At 35.5% G+C, this 24,544-nt stretch overlaps 1 protein-coding gene across 5 annotated transcripts in view; it reads left to right on the top strand.

Annotated features, from left to right (window-relative positions):
- The window catches only part of ATL1 (atlastin GTPase 1), a 135,562-nt gene that overhangs the window by 89,935 nt on the left and 21,083 nt on the right, over window positions 1-24,544 (top strand). For all 5 annotated transcript variants that reach the window (XM_072629445.1, XM_072629446.1, XM_072629449.1 and 2 more), the window contains 2 exons: window positions 17,429-17,567; window positions 22,133-22,260. In XM_072629445.1, the coding sequence (XP_072485546.1) occupies window positions 17,429-17,567; window positions 22,133-22,260 (267 nt within the window). The remainder of the gene's footprint in view (window positions 1-17,428; window positions 17,568-22,132; window positions 22,261-24,544) is intronic.

Below are 24,544 nucleotides of genomic sequence, written 5' to 3' on the forward strand. Positions count from 1 at the left end.
TTTTTGGGGGGAGAAGAGGTCTCTATTTTCTTTTACAACATAACTAATATGGAAATATGTTTTGCATGACTTCATATTTATAACCTATGTCAAATTACTTGTCTTTTCATTGAGGGGAAAGGGAGGGAGAGACAGAATTTGGAATTCAAAATTTTAAGAAACAAATGTTAAAAATTGTTTTATATATAATTAGAAAAAAGAATGTACCAAAGAGATAATTTTTTTAAAACATTAAAGTCCCCTTGCAGTTCACCAGCTAAACATTTTAGAGCTCCTTGTGGAGTTGTAAGATGAGGAAATTACTTCAACAATCTGATCACTAAGTCCACTGAACCAACCAACTCTCAAAGAGTATTTCAATAGCTTTCAAGGAAAAACTGGTCGGAAAGGGTTAAGAAATTGCTGCTACCAAAAGGGGTCAGTGGACAGAATTCAAGGTATCTATGAACTGAAATGGGGAAAAATTCTATCTTTATTTTAAAATAATTGATTCAATTTGTAATTCTATATATTTTATTGTAAGGATTTAAAAGCGTTATTCTGAGAAAGGGTCCATAGGCTTCACCTGGTTACCAATGGATCCATGACACAAACAAGGTTATAAACCTCTGATGTAAATGGAAAGAACAGCACCCCAAAACCCCCATTATCAAGCTTAGTCTCAAAGGAGAAATATGAGAAGACATTTCTCTTTGCCTCCTTATATTTGTCAGGGTGTCAAACATTTATATAATGTCAGATGTTTTGATAAGCTTTTACTGAATTAATTTTTCTCTCTTTTTTGAAGCATTCAGGGTTAAGTGACTTGCCCAGGGTCACACAGCTAGTCTGAGGCAAGATTTGAACTCAAGTCCTTCTGATTCCAGGGTTAGTGCTCTATCCACTGTACCACTCAGCTGCCCTTCTTCTCTTTTTTAAAAAAAGAAAGTTGTTATAAGGGATGACTTTCTAGGCAAGAAGGATACAGGGGAAATATAGGCAACATGTAAGCAAACAATATCAAGAAAAGCATATTTTAAAACATAATTGGCAGTTAACAAAAGATTTATTCACCCACCTGAACAATAATATTCAAAAGAGGGAAAGAAAATAAAACACTGATTCAGTTGAATGTAGCTTTATTGTGCCTAGTATTACTAATATGGTTTATGGTCAGAAGTCTAAGGAAGAGTTCGTGTCTTGTTCACGTTGTGGCTTTTTATGTATTGAAGCAACTAAGAAACTACATCAACCAAGGCTTTGGCCACTGAACCAATTGTCAATGACAATTTCAATGTCTTTTAAGGAAAAGTTAATTTAACCTGAATGAGGGGGAAAATAGAAGGTGAGGGCTTTAGCATATTGCCCCAAATCTCACACCTTGGTCTTCTAAAGGACCCTCAATCACTTAGTTTTAGGGCTGTTATCGGAAAACCCTAACCTTAGGAGCCCAGCAAAGACAAGATGGGATTAGGAAAAAAACCAGAAAGTTAATAAAAACATAAATAGACAGCAAACAATTGAATGGCCCACTGAAGAAAAAATCAAATTGGGGTGAATGAAGACCAAAAAAATCCCAGGCTTTACATATGCCCTTTGGAAGAAATGAGACCCCAGTGTAAACAATCTAGTCTATGTGCTGAATGATACTACATCTTTGTGGTTTGCAGTGAGTCCCCTGATATAAAGAGGTGAAAATGAGTAAGAATGACACCACCAGCATCAGAACTACTGAAAAGATGTTGACACCTCCTACACTACCACCAGTTCTCAGCAAGAGACAGGGTCATCTACAGTAAGGTAGCTAAGAAGTTGTTACTCTCTTGCAAACAACCTGTCCCAGTGTCCTGTACCACCACCTATTTGGTGTTCCTTGGCTCAACTTCCAGAATGCCTCCATCTCTGGAAGCCCTCATGGAGTAGGGGCAGAAATACTAAATCTTTGCTCCTTTAGAGATCTCTGAGAGAATCCCCCCTTTCTTCTGTAGGTGCTGGTTAGACACTCACCCCTTCCTTGTCACCAGACAGCAAGTCACCTCCCCAAAATGCCATCCCTGGATCTTACAAGCTTCCCCTGGAGAAGAGTTGTCCAATGACCTCAGGTGCTAGGCTAGTAGTAATGTGGAATGGCCTCATTAATTCCAGATTATATTAAATAAGGGGCTACACTATGTCTGTGGAGAAGTGTAGTTACTGCTGTCCTGTTCAGCTCTCCTTACCTAGAAAGAATCCCTGATGCCTTGCTACTACCTTTATTACTACCCATATCAGTGCCCATTCCACTGGGTCCTATGGCTCTGCTTATTTTACTACCATTGGGGCACTCAAAACTGTTACGCTGCTAAAGCCCAGGCAATACGTCTCTATTCTAAAGCCCCAAATTGCTGTGTCCACTCCAATTCCTTCTTCTAATGGAATGCAACCCTGTATCTATTCCGTTGGAGCTTGTAATGCCATATACTCCACTTTATATCAGTCTTTAGTTGCTTAATGGTCACAGAGAATTTATACTTTTATTTCCCTAGGGTGATGAGGGAAACCATCAAGGAGCCATCATCACTAGAGGCACCATCAGAAGCACAGAGATTAACAAGCGCTCACCTTCCCCTGTACCATCCATTCCATATTGCAACATGATCATTCTGAATCAATCCTACATGACAACCTCCAATTGTTCAAAGGAAATACCTGACTCAGATCAATTCCCTAGGTAGTTTAGGGCTGAGATTGCAATGAAATTAGACACTGAAATATTTAGCAAAAAATAGAGATTTACATTACCATAGCAGGAGAAGGATATTGAGAGCAGAGAAAGGATATTCTGATAGAATATAGCCTTGACTCAACTTTTTAATGAACATTTTAGTGTTATTTTTCTGATAGATCTATAGAAGGAGCTATAGTATTTTATATCCTTGCACAATGTCTGGCATGTAATGAGCACTTAGTTAAATGCTTTTTGACTGACTGAGTGAGCTAAGGTAGGACATTACTTTCATAAAAGTATGAAACTGGAAAAAGCATAATAAAGAAAGGAAAAATTGAAAATGTACATTAATATTACTAAAAAATATACATATGTTCTCCTTCAAATACAAAATTGTGATAACTTTCAAGGCAGGGCCAAAATGGCAGAGTAAAGGAAGTACTATAGCTGAGTTCTCCCAACATTCCCTTCCTAACAACTTTAAAACAATGCATTAAACTGATTTCTAGAGGAGTCAATCCAACAAAAGGTCAGGGCAAAATATTTTTCCAGTCAAAGACAACTGAGGAGGTGAGGAGAGTTATGTGGTATTGGAAGGTGAGCTGGCCTAGAGTGATAATTCTGGCAACATAACCAAGGAGACTTGAGCAGAAGCAAAAACAGCAGTTTCAGGAGCTCTTAGTCTAAAGACAGGAAAGGGATTAGACAAGTGGTGAGGCAAGGGTAACTCTGTACTATCACTGGGCACAGGACACATTGCTGTTTGGAAACTCCATTGCTCATACCCATTTCCTGATCACAGTTTCAGGGTAGGGAGGAGTGTCTTCAATCACAAGGGATCAGGGCCCCTGAGAAACAAAAGCAATTTTGACTGCAAGAAATCAGGGGCCTTTCCTAGGTAAAGATCAGAATGCTGATCAGGAAAGGAGTAATTATACCTCTTCCCAGATCACACTACATTGGAGGCATAAAGAACTTCCCAAACCCTGGAACTAGCTCTAAAAACAACAGCAAAAAAAAAAAAAAAACAACCCAAAGTTTCGGCCAGTGCCACCTTTCACTCTCCAGGTTATTAGAACACAACTTAAACAAAGTAAAAAAAAAAAAAGACTAGAAAAATGAGTAAACAGCAAAACAAAGCTAAAAAAAAACACTTGACCATAAGAAGCTGCTATAGTGATGGGGAAGATCAAGACACAAACTTAGAAGAAGAAATAATGTGAAAAAGCTACAACCAAAGCCTCAAAGAAAATTGAAAATTGGATATAAGACCAACTGAATTCCTAGAAGAGCAAAAATTATTTTTAAAAAAAATTAGAGGCACATTTAGGTGGTACAGTGGATAGTGCATCGGCCCTGAAGTAAAGAGGAACTCAGTACAAATTCAGACACTTACTAGCTGTGTGACCCTGGGCAAGTCGCTTAACCTTGATTAACGCATATACACACACAAAAAAAATCAAAATAAGAGTGGTACAGAAAAAAATGTGAAAATAAATGACAGGCAAGAAAATTATGAAATGATAATTAATATGAATATATTAATACAATGTAATGTAATATAATATATTATACAATATAATATGAAATGATAATTGAAAGAGATACAAAAATGCTCAAGAAAATAAAACCTTAAAAAACAGAATTGGGGGGAAGAGCTAAGATGACAGAGTAGAAGAATGAACCGGCTTAATTTCTCCCCCCAAAGCCTCTAACATACTAGTAAAAAATGACTCTAAACAAATTCTAGAGCAGCAGAAGCCACAAAATGACAGAGTGAAACAGATTTCCAGCCCAAGACAACCTGGAAGGCTAAAAGAAAGGATCTTCTCTACCAGGCTCAGAATGGAGTAGAGCCCAGCATGGGCTATGATGACACAGACAGGACTGGAGCAGGCTTCAGGGCACTGGCAGTCGCTGTGGTTTCCAGATTTCTCAACCCACAAACACCAAAAACAGTTTCAAAGGTCAGTGAGAAAGCTTTGTCACCTGGGTGAGAAGGGAACATAGTATGGCCCCAACCTCAGGGTGGTGGCAGCCACTACCACAGCAGCAGCCTCTTCTGGAGCTCTCAGCCTACAGACAGTAGGGGAATCCAGAGGGTGATCTGGATCTCAGTCCTGGATGGTGGTCCTGGGCTGAGGAGGAGTGCTAGTAGGTGTCAGAGCTGGTGGCAGCTGTGGAGAGGGAATCCTACTCCTAGTTCCAGGTCAGAAAAAAAGTGTTTGCTGTTGCTCACAAATCACAGCGCAAGCCAGGAGAGGAGTAAATGCCTCTCTCTTGATTGTACAACTTTGCTGGAACTGAGAACTTACAGGTCCCTAGAGATAGCTATGAAAACAGCTGCACAAAATCCATGAAACCTGGGGTAGTATATCCTCCACTTAACAAAGGGCTCAAAAGTCAAGTAATTTTCTGAGAAAATGCCCAAAGGGGGGGAAAATAAGACTAAATACGTTTACTTTCTTGGTGAGAAGGTATTTTCTTTCATCCTTTCTGATGAGGAAGAGCAAAATATGCAACTGGAAGAAGACAGCAAGGTCAAGCCTCCTTCATCCAAAGTTTCCAAAAATATGGGTATGAAGTAATCTTAGGCCATGGAAAAGCTCTAAAAGAATTTTGAAAATCAGGTAAGAGAGTTAGAGGAAAAATTGGGAAGAGAAATGAAAGCAAAGCAAGAAAATCATGAAAAATTAATCAACAGCTTGCTAAAGAAAACTCAAAAAAATGCTGAAGAAGAGAGCACCTTTAAAAATAGATTAACACAAATAGCAAAATAAGTCCAAAAAGTCAATGAGGAGAAGAATGACTTAAAAAGCAGAATTGGCCAATTGGAAAAGGAGGTCCAAAAGGTCACTGAGGAAAATACTTCTTTAAAAATTAGAATGGAACAGATGGAAACTAATGACTTTATGAGAAACCAAGAAATTACAAAGCAAAACCAAAAAAATAAAAAAATAGAAGACAATGTGAAATATCTCATTGTCAAAGCAACTCACCTGGAAAATAGATCCAGAAGAGACAATTTAAGAGTTATGGGACTACCTGAAAGCTATGATCAAAAACAGAGCTTAGACATCATCTTTCATGAAATTATCAAGGAAAATTGCCCTGATATTCTAGAACCAGAGGGTAAAATAATTATTGAAAGAATTCACCGATCACCTACTGAAAGAGACTCGAAAAGAGAAACTCCTAGGAATACTGTAGCCAAATCCCAAAGTTCCCAGGTCAAGGAGAAAATATTACAAGTACCTAGAAAGAAGCAATTTGAGTACTGTGGAAATACAATCAGGATAACACAAGATCTAGCAACTTCTACATTAAGGGATCGAAGGGCTTGGAATGTGATATTCCAGAAGTCAAAGGAACTAGGATTAAAACCAAGAATCACCTACCCAGCAAAACTGAGTATAATACAACAGGGGAAAAATGGAATTTCAATTAAATAGAGGATTTCCAAGCACTCTTGTTGAAAAGACCAGAGCTGAATAGAAAATTTGACTATCGAATACAAGAGTCAAGAGAAACATGAAAAGGTAAAAAAGGAAAGAGAAGACATAAGGAACTCATTAAAATTGAACTGTTTACATTCGCACATGGAAAGATGACCTTTTTCAGTATTAGGGTAGTTAGAGGGAATATATATCTATATGTATATCTATAGATATAGATATATATGTAGGTATGTATGTGTATGTATGCATGTGCATATTTTATATGTATGTATATATGTGTATGTGTATAAATATATGTATATATGTACATGTATAAATGTGTGTATATATATGTGTAGATAGGTAGATAGGTAGATAGAGAGATAGATAGAGAGATAGACAGACAGACAGACAGAGGGCACAGGATGAGCTGAATATGAAGGAAGAATACCTAAAAAAATAAAATTTACTGTTGAGAGGAATGTACTAGGAGAAAGAGAAAGGAAGGGGTAGAATGTAGCAAATCATCTCATAAAAGAGGGAAGAAAGAGCTTTTACAGTGAAGGGGAAAGGGGGTACATGAAAGGAAATAAGTGAGCCTTACTGTCATGGGATTTGGCTTAAGGAGGGAATAACATGCACTCAATTGGGTATGGAAGCCTGTTTGACCCTGCAGGAAGGCAGAGGGGAAGTTGATAGAAGAGGGAAAATAATAGAACGGACAGCAAATTGGGGAAAGGCATAATCAGAAGCAAACCCTATTGTGGGGGGGCAAGGGCAAGGGAGAGAATGGAATAAATGAAGGGCAGGACAGGACAGAGGGAAATGTGGTTAGTCTTTCACAACATGACTATTATGGAAATGTTTTGCATGGCTACACTTAAATGACCTATATTAAATTGCTTGCTTTCTCAATGAGGGTGGGTGGGGAGGGAGAAAGAGAGAGAATATGGAACTTTAAGCTTTAAAAATGAATGTTAAAAATTGTTTTTGCATGCAACTGGGAAATAGGATATAGGCAATGGGGTATAGAAATTTGTTTGGTCCTACAGGAAAATAGAGGGGAGAGGGATTAGAGAAGGGAGGTGATAGAAGGGAGGACAGACTGGGGTAAGAGTGGATGGGGTGCATGCTGTCCTCGGGTGGGGGTGGGGAAAGACATGGAGAAAATTAGGAATTAAAATTATTGAGGAAGTGAATGAAGAAAACTGAAAAATAAATACTATACATATACACACACACGCATATATATATATATATATAATTAAAACCAAAAAAAAAAAAAAAAGCTGGCCAAAGGGTAAAAGAGGTACAAAATTTCACTGATAAAAAGGATTACAAAAAAAAAGAAAATTTGGCCAAATGGAAACAGCTAGAAAAGCTCACTGAAGGAAATAATATCTCAAAAATTAAAATTGGCAAAGTAGAAGCTAACATTTACACCACAGATATCAAGAAACAATAAGACAAAGTCAAAAATGGAAAATAAAAGACAATGTGAAATATCTCATGGAAAGTAGATTGAAGAGAGATGATTTAAGACTTGAAAGTTGTGATCAAAGAGCCTGGCATATGTTCTTCTAGGCTCATCATAGTTCCAGAAATTATTAAAGAACACTGCCTTGCTATCCTAAAACCAGAGGGTAAAATAGAAAGAATTCACAAATAACATGCTGAAAGAAATTCCAAAAAGAAAACTTCTAGGAATATTATAGTGAAATTCCCAAGCTCCCAGGTAAAGGAGGGAATATTGCAAGCATTTCAAAAAAATGCTAAAATATTTCCAGAGTCAGGATCACACAAGATTTAGCAGTTATCACATGCAGTGGAGGCTTGAAGTATAATTTTTTGAAATGCAAAGGAGTTAGGATTAAAAACAAGAGTAACCCATCCAGAAAAACTGAGTATAATCCTTCAGGAGAAAAAAAATATTTAATGAAAGAGACAATTTTCGAGACTTCCTGAAGGAAAGACCAGAAATCAGTAGAAAATTTGGCTTTCAAATACAAAATGAAAGAAAAATATAAAAAGTAAAGGTGAAAAAGAATTTACAAGGGACTCAATAATATTAAACTGCTTCTATTCCTAGAGGAAAATGATACATGTAATTCATAAGAACTTGATCATTATTAGAGCAGTTACAAGGATTCTGCATAGACAGAAGACAAAGGAATAAGTCAATCATGTTGGGATGATCTTCAATAAAATAGATGGGATAGAAAGTGGGATGCACTGGAATGGGAAAGGGAGAAGAAAAATGGGGGAAATTATCTCACAAAAAAAGAGACACACAAGACTTTTACAATGAAGGAAAATGGAGGAGGTGGGCAATGCTTGAAGCTCCAAAAGGGAAGAATAACACACACACACACACACACACACACACACACACACACACACTCAGTAGGCTAGGGAAATCAATCTTACCCAAAAAGAAAGGAGGGATGAAAGGTAATAAGAGAATGGAAGAATGGAGGATTTGATAAAAGGGAAGCAGATTAAGGGAGATAGTAGTCAAAAGTTGTGAGAAGAGACATGGTAAAAAGAGAGAGAGAAGGACAAAGAAGAAAATAAGTTAGAGGTAAATACATAATTAGTGATCATAACTGTGAATGTAAATGAAATGAATTCACCCGTATAATAGAACTGAATAGCAGAATGGATTAGGAAGCAGAATTCAACAATATTTATTTTTAAAAAGCCCTACAACTTGAAACAGAAAAGATACAGAGGGTTAAAAGTAAAGGGCGAAGTAAAAAAGGTAAGAGTAACAATCAGTATTTCAGACAAAGCAAAAATAAACCTAATTAAAAGACATAAGCAGGGAACTTATATCTTCATAAAATATACTATAGACAATGAAGTAACATCAATACTAAACATGTATGCTCGAAATGGCATAGAATTTGAATTCTTAAAGGAAAAATTAAATCAGTTACAGAAGGAAAAAGATAGTAAAATTTTACTAGTGGGGGACCTCAACTTTTCCCTCTGGGAACTAGATAAATTTAACCAAAAAATAAATAAGAAAAGAAGTTTAGGAGATGAAGAAAATTTAAGAAAAGTTGGAGGGGAGGCCGAGCCAAGATGGCAGAGTAATAGCATGGACTTTCTAGAGTGCTCCCACCAAGCTCAGTGAAATATCTGTAAAAAATGACTCTAAACAAATTTTGGAGCTGCAGAACCCACAGAATGACCGGGTGAAGCAAATCTCCAGCCCAAGACAGCCTGAAAGGTTGTCAAGAAGGGTCTATCTAGCCATAATGGGAGCAGAGCACAGTCAAATGTAGCCTGCACTGGCACAGATAGGACCTGAGTAGGCCTTGGGGAGACTAAATCTTTCACACCTGTGGTGGTTTCCAGACTTCATGATCCTGAAATGCTGAGGATAAATTGAAAGGTCAGTGGGAAAAGCCTGTGGAACCAGTACAGGAAAGTAGAGTGGTCCTGTCCCAGACCCAAGGCAGCTGAGGGAGGAGAATGCAGAGGAACGCAGCCACAGCAGTAGCAGGAACAGATATAGCCACTGTTTCTGGAATGTTAGGCCCACAGATTATGGGGAATTGAGCTTCTGACAGTACACCCCCCACCCCCACTGGAAGCAGAGAACTATCTTGACAAAGAGCTCAAAAATCAAGTAAATGGCTAGGGAAATTAGCAAAAACGAGAAAAAGAATCAGACTATAGAATCTTGCTTTGGTGATAAAGAAGACCAAAGCATGCCAACAGAAGAAAACAAAATCAAAGCTCCTCCATCTAAAGTCTCCAAGAAAAATATGAATTGGTTTCAGGCCATGAAAGAGCTCAAAAAAGATTTTGAAAATCAAGTAAGAGAAGTAGAGTAAAAATTGGGAAGAGAAATGAGAGTGATGCAAGAAAATCATGAAAAATGAGTCAACTGCTTGCTAAAGGAGGCTCAAAAAATGCTGAAGAAAATAACATTTTAAAAAATAGACTAACCCAAATGGTAAAAGAGATCCAAAAAGTCAATGAGGAGAAGAATGCCCTAAAAAGCAGAATTGGCAAGATGGGAAAGGAGATCCAAAAGCTCACTGAAGAAAATAATTTCTTAAAGATTAGAATGGAGCAGATGGAAGCTAATGACTTTATGAAAAATCAAGAAATTATAAAACAAAACCAAAGGAATGAAAAGATTGCAGACTTTAAAATAACTCACTGGAAAAATAACTGACCTGGAAAATAGATCCAGAAGAGACAATTTAAAAATTATGGAATTATCTGAAAGCCATGAACAAAAAAAGAGCCTAAACATTATATTTTGTGAAATTATCAAGGAAAACTGCCCAGATATTCTAGAACCAGAGGGCAAAATAAATATTGAAAGAATCCACTAATCACCTCCTGAAAGAGATCTGAAAAGAAAAACTCTGAGGAATATTGTAGCCAAATTCCAGAGTTTCCAGATCAAGGAGAAAATATTGCAAGCAGTCAGAAAGAAACAGTTTGAGCACTGTGGGAATAAAATCAGGATAACTACATTAAGGGATTGCAGGGCTTAGAATATGATATTCCAGAAGTCAAAGGAACTTGGATTAAAACCAAAAATCACCACCCCAGCAAAACTGAGCATAATACTTTAAGTGGGGAAATGGTCATTCAATGAAATAGAGGACTTTCAAGCATTCTTGATGAAAAGACCAGAGCTGAATAGAAAATTTGACCTTCAAACACAAAAATCAAGAGAAGCATGAAAAGGGAAACAGGAAAGAGAAATCATAAGGGTCTTACTAAAGCTGAACCATTTATATTCCTATATGGAAAGATAATATTTTTAACTCTTGAGACTTTTCTCAGTATTTGGGTAGTTGGAGGGATTATATACATATAGACAAAGGGCACAGGGTGAGTTGAATAGGAAGGGATGATATGTAAAAAAAATAAAATTAAGGGGTGACAGAAATATATTGAGAGGAAATGGAATGGGGCAAATTATCTCTCATAAAAGAAGCAAGAAAAAGCTTTTTCAGGGGAGGAAGAAAGGGGAGAAGTGAAGCTTACTCTCATCACAGTTAACTTAAGGAAGGAATAAAATGCACACTCAATTTAGTATGAAAAATCTATCTTACACTACAGGAAAGTAAGGGAGAAAGGGAGAAGTGGAGTGTTGGGGATGATCGAAGGGAGAGTAAATAGGAGGAAAGGGGCAATTAGAAGTAAACACTTTTAGGGAGAGCCAAGGTCAAAACACAGAACAGAATAAATGGGGGACAAGATGGGATGGAGGGAAATATAGTTAGTCTCATAACATGACTTTCATGGAAGTCCTTTGCATAATTACACATGTATAACCTCTATTGAATTGCTTGCCTTCTCAGTGGGGATGAGTGGGGAGAGAGGAAGGGGGAGAAGTTGAAACTCAAAGTTTTAAAAACAAATGTTAAAAATTGTTTTATATGCAACTGGGAAATAAGAAATTCAGATAATGGGGAATAGAAATCAATCTTGCCCTACAAGAAAATACAGGAGATGGGAATAAGGGAAGGGAGGGATGTGATAGAAGGGAGGGCAGATTGGGGGAAGAGGTAATCAGAATGCACAGTGTCTTTGGGAGGGGGAGGGGAAAGATGGGGAGAAAATTTTTATAATAAATATATATTTTTTATAATATTAATATATGTATAATGTTAATATATAATATTATAGTAAGATAATATATAAATATAATATATATAATAAAATATAAATTGTTCCAATGAACAGAACTCAAAATCTTGTGGAAATGAATGTTGAAAACTAAAAATAAATAAATGTAAAAAAGAAAAAAAAGAAAGTTAGAGATGATAGACCTCTGGAGAAAACTGAATGGAAATAGATAGGAATATAACTTTCCCTCAGGTGTATATGGCACCTTCACAAAAATTGTATTAGGCATAGGAACCTCACAAAAAATGCAGAAAAGTAGAAGTATCAAATGTATCTTTTTAAACCATAATGCAGTAAAAATTATGTTGAATATAGCACTTTGGAAGATAGATTAAAGATTAATTAGAAACTAATTCTAAATAACATCTGGTTCAAAAATAAATCACAGAAACAATAATTTCACTAAAGATAATGACAATGAGACAACATACCAAAATTTGGGGGTAAAGCCAAAGCATTATTTAGGAAGAAATTTATGTCACTAAATGCATACATTAATAAAAGAGAGAAAGAGTAGATGAATGAATGCAACTAAAAGACTTTTTAAAAAATAATTAAAAAAAAACAATTAAACACCAAAGTGGAAATTCTGAAAATCAAAGGGGGGATTAACAAAATTAAAAGTAAAAAACCATTGAAGAAATAAATTTAAAATAGGACTTCTTGGGGCAGAATAATAAAATAAATAAAGTGTTCTTTGATTGAAAGAAAGGAAAAACCAAATTACTAGCATCAAAAAATGAAAAGAGTAAATACATCATCAATGAAGATGAAACTAAAGCAATTATTAGGAGCTATTGTTCCTAATTTATGCCAATAAGCTTGACAATTTAAGAAAAATCGATGAATTTTTACAAAAATATAAATTGTCCAGATTAACAGAAAAGGAAATTGCACACTTAAGAATTGCGATTCCTAAGAAAAAATCCACAAGGACTAGATGGATTCACAAATGAATTTTACCAAACATTTAAGGAATAATTAATTCCAACACTATATAAATTATTTTTTAAAATAGGTAAAGAAGGAGTCCTGCCAAATTTCTTTTATGATACAAATATCGTGCTGACATCTAAACCAGGAAAAGATAACTATAAATTTAGTATTTTATTTTTTCTAATTATATGTAAAAATCAGTTTTAGCATTTGTATTTTAAAAAAAAAAACTTTTGAGTTCGAAATTCTCTCCCTCCTGCTCGCTTCACTTTCCATTGGGAAAGAAAGCAAGTTGATATAGGTTAGGGATATGCAGTAATGCAAAACATATTTCCATGTTAGTAATGTTGTGAAAGAAAACACAGACAAAAACGAAAAAGAAAGTAAAGAAAAAGCATGCTTAAATTTGCATTCAGGCTTCACAGATTCTTTCTCTGAAGGAGGATAGCATTTTTCATCATAAATTCTTCAGAATTTTCTTGGACCATTTTATTAGCTAAGTCATTCAATATTGCTGTTAGTGCATGCAGTGTTCTCCTGGTTTGGTTCTTTTCACTTTGCCTCAGTTCATGCAAGTTATTCCAGGTTTTTTTAGAGCATCCTGCTCTTCCTTTCTTACATCAAAATAGTTTTCCATCAAAATCACATAGAACAATTTGTTCAGCCATCCCCTCTATTTCTATTTCTTTGCCACCACAAAACAAAGCTGCTATAAATAGTTTTCCTTTTCGTTTTTTATCTCTTTGGGATACAAACCTAGTAGTGGTATTGCTTGGGCACACGTTATAACCCATTGGGCATAGCTCCAAATTGTTCTACAGAATGGTTGAATCAGTTTACAACTCCACCAACATTGCATTACTGTCCTAATTTTCCCATATCCCCTCAACATTTTTTCATTTTCCTCTTATCATATTAGTCAATCTGAGAGGTGTACGGTGGTACCTCGGAGTTGTTTTAATTTGCATTTCTCTAATCTATAGCGATTTAGAGCATTTTTATATGACTACAGATAACTTTTAATACTTAATCTAAAAACTGCCTGTTCATATCCTCCAACTACTTATCAATTGAATAATGGCTTTTCTGTAAATTTAACTCAGTTTTCTATATATTTAAGAAATAGGTTCTTTTTCAGAGAAACTTGCTGTAAATTTTTTTTCACACCCATGATTACTAAATATTTCACTCGATCCTATTTTCCCCCATTTCCATTCTTTCTCTCTCCTTTCACCTCAATCATTTTCAAAAGTGTTTTGCTTCTGACTTTTACCTCAGCTAATTCACCCTCCCTTCTATCACCCTTCTCTTATCCCATTTCACTCCTACTTTCCCATATGATAAGATAAATTTCTATATCCAACTGAGTGTGTGTATTTTATTTCCTCTCCAAGCCAATTCCAATGAGAGTAAAATTCACATGCTCACACATACATCCCCCATGTTCCTGTCCACTGTAAAAGCACTTTCATGCCTCTTTTATGTCAAATAATTTACCCCTTTCTACCTCTCCCTTATCTGTTCCTCGCAGTGCATTGCTCCTTCTCACTTCTTATTTTGTTTTAGATTATTATACCATCATACTCAACTCACACCCATGTCCTCTCTCTATGTATATTACTTCTAACTTTCCTAATAATGGGAAAACTTTTGGGAGTAATCAGTATCATTTTCCTTGACAGGAAGATAAGCAGTTTAACCTTATTAAATCCCTAATGAATTCACTTTCCTGTTTACCTTTTTTTTGTTCCTTTTCAGTCTTTTATTTAAAAGTCAAATTTTCTGCTCAGTTCTCGTCTTTCCATCAAGAATGTTTGAAAGTTCTCTATTTCATTGAATATCCATTTTCCCCCTTGAAGAATTATATTCAGTTTTGCTGGGTAGGTGATTCTTGATTGGAATCCCAGCTCATTTGCCCTCCAAAATATCATATTGCAAACTCTCTACTCCTTTAATTTAGAAACTGCTAAATCTTGTGTTATCCTGATTATGGGCTCCATGATATTTGAGTTGTTTCTTTCTGATTACTTGCAATATTTTCTCCTTGACCTGGGTACCCTGGAATTTGGCTATGTTATTCTTGGGAGCTTTCATTTTGGCATTTCTTTCAGAAGGTGATGGGTGGATTCTTTCCATTTCTATTTTACTCTCTGGTTCTAGGGTATCAGGGGAGGTTTCCTTGATATTTTCTTGAAACATGATGGCTAGGCTCCTTTTTTAATCATGGCTTTTCGATAATCCAATAATTTTTCAATCATTTCCCCTAGATTTATTTTCCAAATCAGTTGTTTTTCCAATGATATATTTCACATTTTCTTCTATTTTTTTCATTCCTTTGAATTAGCTTTCACTTGCCCAATTCTAATTTTTAAGGAATGATTTTCTTTGGTGAGCATTTCTAATTTTTTTCCGTTTGGCTACTTCTGCTTTTCAAGGCATTCTTTTCTACAGTGAATTTTTGTGCCTCTTTTATCATTTGACCTACTCTGTAATTTAAGGTGTTATTTTCTTCAGTATTGTTCTGTGTTTCTTTTACCAATTTATTGGACTCTTTTCTCATGATTTTCTTGTATCACTCTCATTTCTCTTCCCAATTTTTCCTCTATCTCTCATGATTTTTAAAGTCCTTTTTGAGTTCTTGCATGGTCTGAGACCAATTCATATTTTAATTCAAGAGTTCAATGTAATTCACGTTTGACTTTGTTGTCTTTTTCTGAGTTTGTATTTTGATCTTCCCTGTCACCATAGTAATTTTCAATATTCAGGGTCTGTTTTTTCTGTTTGCTCATTTTTCCAGTCAATTTCTTGTCTTTTAATTCTATGCTTAAGTGGGGCTCTGCTTCTGGATTGGAGGGAACACTGTCCTGAGCTTCAGGGGGTTTATTGTGTAGTTGTTTTCTGAACTAGTTCTGGTTATCTGTAAGTTTTCAGTTCTTCCAAGGTGGTATGACCTATGGAGAGGTGTGTTTATTACTCTTCTATTCTGTGCTTTGGTCTGTGAGTGACCACAAGCACTCTTTTCTGCCCTGGATCTATGACCAGTGTCCCAGCTCTCTGCAGCTTGCAAGCTCTGGTGTGCTAGGGCTCCTTCTCACTGTGGGATTAAAACCCAGGACTGCAACAAAGATCCAGATTTGGGCAATGCAACAAGTCCTGTCCCTGTGACCAGCAAAGGGACTCTTGTGATATTCTTCTGACCACCTGTCTGACCTCCTTACCTGAGAGGCTGAGAGGTCTGGCAACTGCCACTGTCACCACTGGACTGTACTCCACTCTCACCCCAGTGAAACAGACCTTTTTTTTGCCAATCTTCCAAGTTGTCTTGGGCTTGAAAATTGATTCCTTTTGTGGAATCTTCAAAATTTTTTGAGGCATTATTTGAAGTTGTTCAGAAAGGTTTTGGGGAGAACTCAGGCAAATTCCTGCCCCTTTTCCATCATGTTGGCTCAGTTCCTTGAGAAAGAAAACTATAGACCAATTTCCTTAATGAATACTGCTGTAAAAAATTTTAATGAGATACTAGCAAGGATATTACAGCAATATGTCACAAAGGTCATACATTATGAACCAGAGCTGGTTCAATATTAGGAAAACTATAAACATAATTGACCATATTAATAAGAAAAAATCATATGATTATATCAATAGATAAAAAAACCTTTGGACAAAATACAAAAATTTCTATTTTAAAATGCTAGAATACATAGGAATAAGTAGAGCTTTCCTAAAAATATAAAGTAGTATCAATCTAAAGCCAAAATCAAAAATTATCTGTAATAGTGATAAACTAGAAGCTTTTCCAATAAGATCAAAGGTGAAGCAAAAACATTCATTATCACCACTATTATTAATTAATTGATTAAAATTTTATTAGGAAAGCTAGTTATAGCAACAAGACAAGTAAAAGAAATTGAAGGCATAAAAATAGACAATGAGGAAACAAAACACTCCTTGTACATGATATGATGGTATATTTAGTGAATCACAGAGAATCAGCTAAAAAATGAAACAACTTTAACAAAATTGCAGGATATTAAATAAAGCTATACAAACCATCCGTATTTCCATATATTACCAAAAAAACACAGCAGGAAGAGATAGAAAGAGAAATCCCATTGAAAATAACTGCAGATAATATACTTGGGAGTCTACCTGCCAAGACTAATCCAGTGACTATATGAATACAATTACAAAATACTTTTCACACAAATAAATACAGATACAAACAATTGAAGAAATGTTCATTGTTCATGGGTAGGCTGAGCCAATATAATAAAAATTACAATTCTACCTAAGTTACTTCTTCAGTGCCATACCAAGTTCCAAGACGAAGACATCAGCAAATTCTTATGGGCACAATGGTATATAATTGTGATGGAACACTATTAAGATATAAGAAATGAGAAGCAAGATAGTTTTAGAAAAACTAGGAAGATTTATGTGAACAGATGCAAAAGGCACAGTTAAATGCAAGGGATTTGCTGGCATCAACTAACATTAGTGCATAGGAGCTGACTTTAAATTTTCATTAGGAACGTTTACACCTTGGAAATCTGCAAAGGCTACAGATCAAAATTTGAGTTATTCTTTTGTTGGTTGTCTAGAATTAAGAAAGTGATGCTGAAAATGTTAATAATGCAAATTAAATTTAAAATTGTGCCCTGAATTTTCACCCTTAGTTAAATGTCAAGGTGGTTTATTTCAGGTCTCAGGGAACCAGCATGAAGAACTTCAGAATGTACGAAAGCATATTCATTCCTGTTTCACCAACATATCCTGTTTTCTACTACCTCATCCTGGCCTAAAAGTTGCCACCAACCCAAATTTCAATGGAAAACTCAAAGGTCTGTAGTAATGTAAACATGTTCACAGAAGTAAACTTGAATTTCTTTGTAATTTCTGTCTACTAAGCAACCCAAATAGTTTCACTCCTGTTGACTTCCATTGGAGTTAGGTTTCTCTGAGGGAAATGATAAGAGACTGTAGTATATTTGTGAATTTATAACTTATTGCTGGAGTCTTTATCTATGCAAATCTTCTACCAAGTTTTGTTGAAGTTAGATGGCCACCAGAGATGCCAGAATGAATCATATCCTGCATACAGCTAAGAATTAATAATCTTGGTTTTGCATCCAAACTCATTAAGGGAACATTGATACTTGTCAAGGAAATGTCACGTAAATTGGCTAATTATTGATTCACACAGAAAAAAATATTCTATAACTACTAAATGCAAACTTCTAGAAACAAATACCAAAAAACTAAATTATTGTGAATTGAATTAAAGGAAGATTTTTCTTAAGTAGCAACTCCAAAAGAGCTATTCTTTGATAGAGGCATTATAATATTATATTCTAAATTTAAGGTTCCTAAATCTACAAAGAAAAAAATATGTACTATATCCTAGTAACCAATTATAACATTTTCATACGTTGCAGTTGACAAAGGGTAAAATAATAATACCCAACATTTATGTAGTATTTACTATGTGTTACTCACTATGCACTTCACATATATTACCTTACAGTATCTTCACAGCAATCCTAGGAAGCAGGTGCTACTATTATTCCCACTTTACAGATAAGAAAACTAAGGCAAAGAGAGGTCGAGTGGCTTGCCCACAGTCACACAGCTAATAGTGTCTGAGGCCTACTTTGCACTCCTCATGTTCCTTATGCTTTAGCCACTGTGCCAGCAAAAGAACCGTTTCTTCAATTTTTTGCTTGGAATTCCAAAACTGAAACCAAACCATTCTATTCATGTATTTGTATTCTTATTGCTATAGCCTATTTACATTGTGCTACATGAAATTCAGTGTTGTTCTGTAGCAATAAGCATTTCAGGACAATGACTCTAAAAATAAATTCTAAAAAAACACTGTAACACAACTTACCAAAGACCCTGGAGCAGGCCTAACCACTATCTTTGCCCTGTGCTCATAGACCTTTTTTCACATACACCTTAAACTAACTTTGATAGAAGTTAGTGCCACCCCTTTATAAGAGTAACTGCCAGGTATCAATCTGGAGCAAAAGTAGTGGAACTTTCAGCTTTATTCCTGAGGCACTGGTTGACCCTGAGGGTATAAACTTCCCTCTACTCCCCATCTCCTCTTCCATATTAGGGAGTGGAGTTTTACATGGAGGCCCTAAAGCTAAAGAAGCCACATATATAGCTCTTTGTGTTTGTGTGCGTGTGTGTGTGTCTATTAACAATGAATTTAGGCTTAAGCATGTCCCCATGGCCCAGATGAATCCCTTCCTCTTCTGTCTTGAAGACTTTAAAAATACAGCTTACTAAATGAAAATCAAATAACTCTTAAGCTCACCAGACAAGAATTGAAGTCTGATCACTAGGACAAGATTTAGTGTCCCCTAGACAGTGGCTTAGATACCCTTTTACAGATATGAAATAATTATATAAGATTGTAATACAAGTATTTATTATGATCATGAACATTTAAGGAAGCAAAATACAGAAAAAGCAGAATGAAAAAAGCAGGATAAAGAAATAGTTTAAATAAAGAGCGGTGATTTCTATCACATGGAGACTTCTGTTAACCTAGGAACTGGGGAGAGTAAAACCTTTCAAAGCTCTCCTCAGTTCTTAATTTTTAAAATGATGATGGCAACTGACATCATCAGTGCAACTTCTTTGTTGATGTTAACTATACCACTGTTTTTCCATGCTCTCATAAGCAGACTTTTCATCACCTTCTCAAAGGCTCTGCTACGGTCCTCTTTTATTCACTAACCGTCAGGATGTGTAATGATTTCCTACCGTCCATTCCACTATTTTCCCATACTCTTGTGGGAGGCAGAATGCTTCTCTGTGTGATATGTTGTCTTTTTTTTAAATCTCTCTATTGCAGACTGTGTCCCTTTTCCAAAGTTTTTCCAAAGTTAGACCAAAGTCTAAACTTAAAGATCAAAATGTTCCCTCTGAACTACATATCCCATAATGCCAGTCAATTCTTAAACTCTAGTACCTTTATATTTTATTTTAATTATAAAAATCTTATTTTATTGATATGTTTTGTTTTTACATTAACTTCATTTCTGAATACGTCCATCTCACTCCTCTACTCTTTTAAGATATTTTTAAAGTAATTCAGCAAAATCTATCAACATATCAACCATGTCTGACATTATATGTAGTATTCCACATATGTAGTCTCTTATCCTTGCAAATAAGGGAGGGAGGTGCATTTTCTCAAATCTTCTCTGAGATCAAGCTAGGTCATTATAATTACGTGACATTCAGTTTTAATTTTTTGTTCCTTCCTTTTGTATTATTGCACTTATAATGATAGGAATGGGAATTGCGCTGAACCCCTAAAAGGAAAAGACCAAGTCTTTGGGATCTAGACCCCAAAGCCCCTCAACCCAGATCTCTGGCATTTGTCTGAGCCACCAGGCCCATCCCAGTCAATAATCCTTTTAACTGCCCTTTCTTTGTGGCCCTCATTGTCTGTACCAGGCCCACTCCAGGCTACTTGTCACTACTTGATCCCTTCGAGATCCCTTTCTCTGTTAGCTCCAGACCACCCCAAGGTACTTGCCACTCCTAGATCCTATCCAGATCTTCCCACAGTCTTTCTGTATAAAAATATACATCTTATACTCATCAAATGAGCAGATTCTTAAAATCTGACCCACTTCTATTGACATCACAAATATCACAGGTTTATTGGAAATCTTGCCCACCCAGCTGGTGTCTTATTAAACTTGCTACTCAGACTGAAAGAAGGCTTGAGTGGTCAAATTCTTTTGAGGAAGGCTTGTTCCCTCTACCCTTGCATTTTGGGATTCCTAGCATCCCTAGACCACAACATACGATTTGCTGCCTGGGAAAACTCCTTCTGACACTCTAGTAATATTCCACAAACCATATTTTCATGCATCATACCCCAATTGATGGGTATTTAGATGCTTTGCATGTAGTTTTTTGCTGCCATACATGGACAGGCATACACACACACACACACAGCTACATATATTTTTGTTACATAAAGCATCTGACTTTCTATGATTGATCTCCTATGTCCATATCACTTGCCCTAGGATCTCTGGGTCCAAGGCTATAAGTATTTTAAATGATGACTTTACATATGACAGAAAAAAATAATTGTTGGGAATATATTTTATTTTCAAGAACAAGAGCCTATTATTTTCACTACCACTTAAAAAATGGAAAAACTCTAATGTAAGAGTAGACATTCTGATACTGAACATTTGTGTAATGATTTCAATAGGTTTGTATTAAAATACTTTTAAACAAAGAGATTCCAGGACTAAAGTTTCTATTGATCAAAGTTGGATAATTAAATTATCTTCATGGGATTTCCTTTATTTTAAAGGAAATTTAAAATTTTAATATTTAAAGTATTAACTGGAATCATCATTCATGCCTTTCATGAATTAAAAAAAATAACAAATTAGAACAGATTAGTCAAATATGAGCTTGTGAACTTACATCATTTCAATATGATAGATTCATGAATTGATGAACAGAAAGTTTTCAAAAGAAATAATAATAAAGGCAAGGAGAAAATCACGTTCAGTTGGGACACTAGCTTTATAGTAAAGTATACTTAATTGCGTGCTTATTCACTAGTAAGTACTTACGAGAAGAATGATGATGTTCATGAATGATACTACAATGACATATTTACTACTACTACTACTACTACTACTACTACTACTACTACTGCTACTACTACTACTACTACTACTACTACTACTACTACTTTTCCTTACCTCAGGAAAGGATAATAAATTTCAACTTACTAACATAAAAGTTAAGATTTTTAGAAAATCTTCTGTAGAAAACTGATCAAAACAGTGATGTAGCAAATACACATTCATATTACTAATGAGATAGTGTTATTTCAAGGAAGAAAGGTTACTAATTCCAAAGTATTATTGTGAGATTATACCAGTCACATGGATGAACATGGTCCACAAAATAATTTAAAAACAGAAGTTGTCATATAAGTGAACAATAATATATTTCTCTAATATGTGAGATAAAGGTAATTGTATAATAAGTATAATAAGAATGGTAAGTAGGTATAAGGGACAAAGTTGTGAAAAATTCAGATCCTAAACTGAGGAAACTGATGATTCTTCTCTAGTCAATTTGGAAAGAACTTCATGTAGGAGCTGGGATTTCAATTCAATTCAATGAACATTTATTAGTCACCTACCAGTACAAAGAGATTCTGAAAATGCAAAGACAAAAGAAACTGCCCTTAGAGCTGCTTAGCTTATTCTATAAGAGCTGCTTATTCTACTGGAGTTGCTTTACTTGAGGAAAAGAATTGAGAGGACAAAAAATTATGCTATTTAGAGAGCATAAAGCGGGGTGGAGATTGTTTAAATAATGATGAACTTGCTTTTACTTATAGAAATAGATGGTGAATTCATTAAGAACCTGAAAATTTTGATCCCTTGGCTACTTAGCCCTGAGAACCTAGATGTTAAAGAAATCAATGGAAATAAAATCACCTGCCGAGGACTAGTGGAATACTTCAAGGTATTTGTTCCTCATTTCCAAAGAATTTGTTTTTCCTTACATTTGATGCATTGATAAGTTTTCTTCATAATGTGAAGAATCAAGAGTTGTGTTAGTTATAGAGGTAAAAAAGAGAGAATCTGGGGGAATGGGGTAGGATGGAGGGAAAAGAGAAAAGACGCCTAATTTTCCTTTTTTGTGAAATTATTTTTTTAGAAAAATTCGTAATGTTGTTTTCTTATTCTTTTTTTATTAACAAAAAGAATGAATGAATGAAAAAGTTTTCTTTAATGATTTCTCCTCCTTTTCCTTTTATTTTCTTTTACAAAAGCTGAAAGATGAATACAGATAGACCTGGAGGTTGTCATCTTTAACATTTTTCTGAATTTATCCTCAATTTCTCTTTCCCAAATTCAGTCTCTGATCTTCATATATCTCAAACTCTCAAAAATCAACTTCCTTCTCCTTATTTAGCTCAAGTTCTTCTTTCTTACTTTGCTGCTTTTTATACAAAAGCCAAAAGTAGTACTTGATTCAGATCTCTGTTCTACTACTAATTAGTTGGGTGACCTTGGACAAGTCACTTTATCTCTGCAGGCCTGATTATTTCCATTTGCAAAATGAGGGGATTGTATTAATTAAAAATTAATTTTAAAATAGTTAATTGGGTTCTTAGCAATCACCTATTTCAACCTCCTCATTTTAAAGATCAGGAAATTGAGGCACAAAAAACAGGAAGTGACTTGCTCAAGGTCACACAGCTAATAAATAATAGAATTGGGATTCAAACTCAGGTTCTCTAACTCCAAATCCAGCATTCTTTCCAATGTATGCAGTCTTGTAGTTTTAGATCCTCTGATCCTCATCCTCTAAATTATATATCAGAGTTACCTCCCTCTTCCCCCAAAATCACCTACCCAACAAGGAGGTGTTATATTATCAACTCTTACAGAAGAAAATATTCCAGTGGTGTTTGCCTAAAAACTTAGAGGGAATGAAGGATAAAATTTACTCCAACAGCTGGCAGAACTAAAATAGAAATATATGAAACAATTCTCATACATTCTATATTACATTTTCAGACATATCTCTAGACTTTGTGGGGAGACAGGAGATAGAAAAGGATAGTCTAGATGTGTGATTTCATTGATGTAAGGAATTCCTCTACCAACACAGATGTGCAATTGTCTTGAAACTTAGAGAGTTCCTGCAGCATTGTTTGAGTGATTTTCCCAGATTCATACAGCCAATATGTTTCAAAGACAGGATTTAACCTAGGTCTTTTTGGCTCTGAGGTCAGCTGTCTATTCACTGGCATGCTGCTTATGGGCTCAAACTTTTTTTTTATAAAGAAATCTGTATTCGATAATTGATATTTTTTCATCATTCACAGTAATTCCTTATTGTTGTTCAATCATTCAGTTGGGGTTTTCTTGGCAAAGATACTTGGTTTGTTATTTCCTCCTCCAGTTTTAGGCTAGCAGGAGTTAAGCAACTAACCCAGAATCATACAGCTAGTAAGTGTCTGAGGTCAGATTTGTACTCTGATTTTTCTGACTCCAAGCCCTAGTACTCTATTCATTGCACCATCACAGGGTGCAAAACAGTCCAGCAAAATAAAAGCAAGAAATTAAGAACAGTGAGCAAGGAGTTTCACTGGAGTCTCCAGAATTTCTCTGCCAAAGTCTTAAGGCTTTTTATATTTTTGTCCAAAGGCCCACAATTGGGCCACAAAATCATTTCACTTGGAAAAAATTAGAGCCTTGGCTCCCAACAGTTGTGGAGATTAATTTAAACCTCTCCGTTTCCATTGATTTCTTTGTCTACAGGGCAGTTGTGTAGTTCTATGAATAGAATGCCTGGCTTGAAGTCAGGAAGACTCATCTTTCTAAATTCAAATCTGATCCCAGACAGTGACTAGCTGTGTGACCCTGGGCAAGTCACAACCCTGTTTGCTTAGTTCTTCATCTGTAAAATGAGCTGGAGAAAGAAATGGCAAAGAAAATCTCAAATGAGGTCACAGTCAGACGTGAAAGAAACAACTAACACCAGCAAAACTTGACCTACAGAAACACTATCATTGGGAAGAGTGGGCAAATACAAACTACACTATTAGACTAAAAGGTACACGTTTAGTATTAAAGCAACTCAGGATTCATGGCCTGGTCACTTTGCTACTAGACTGGTAGTTGACCACATTTTCTCATGGTATGCTATTCCCCTGAATTCTCTGGGTTTACCTCTCACTGAAGAAACACAGTATTCTCTACAACTCTTAGCTTCCATCTCAGCTGTAATCCTAGGC

This window comes from Notamacropus eugenii, chromosome 1 (assembly GCF_028372415.1).
Source record: "Notamacropus eugenii isolate mMacEug1 chromosome 1, mMacEug1.pri_v2, whole genome shotgun sequence".
Lineage (NCBI taxonomy): Eukaryota > Metazoa > Chordata > Mammalia > Diprotodontia > Macropodidae > Notamacropus > Notamacropus eugenii.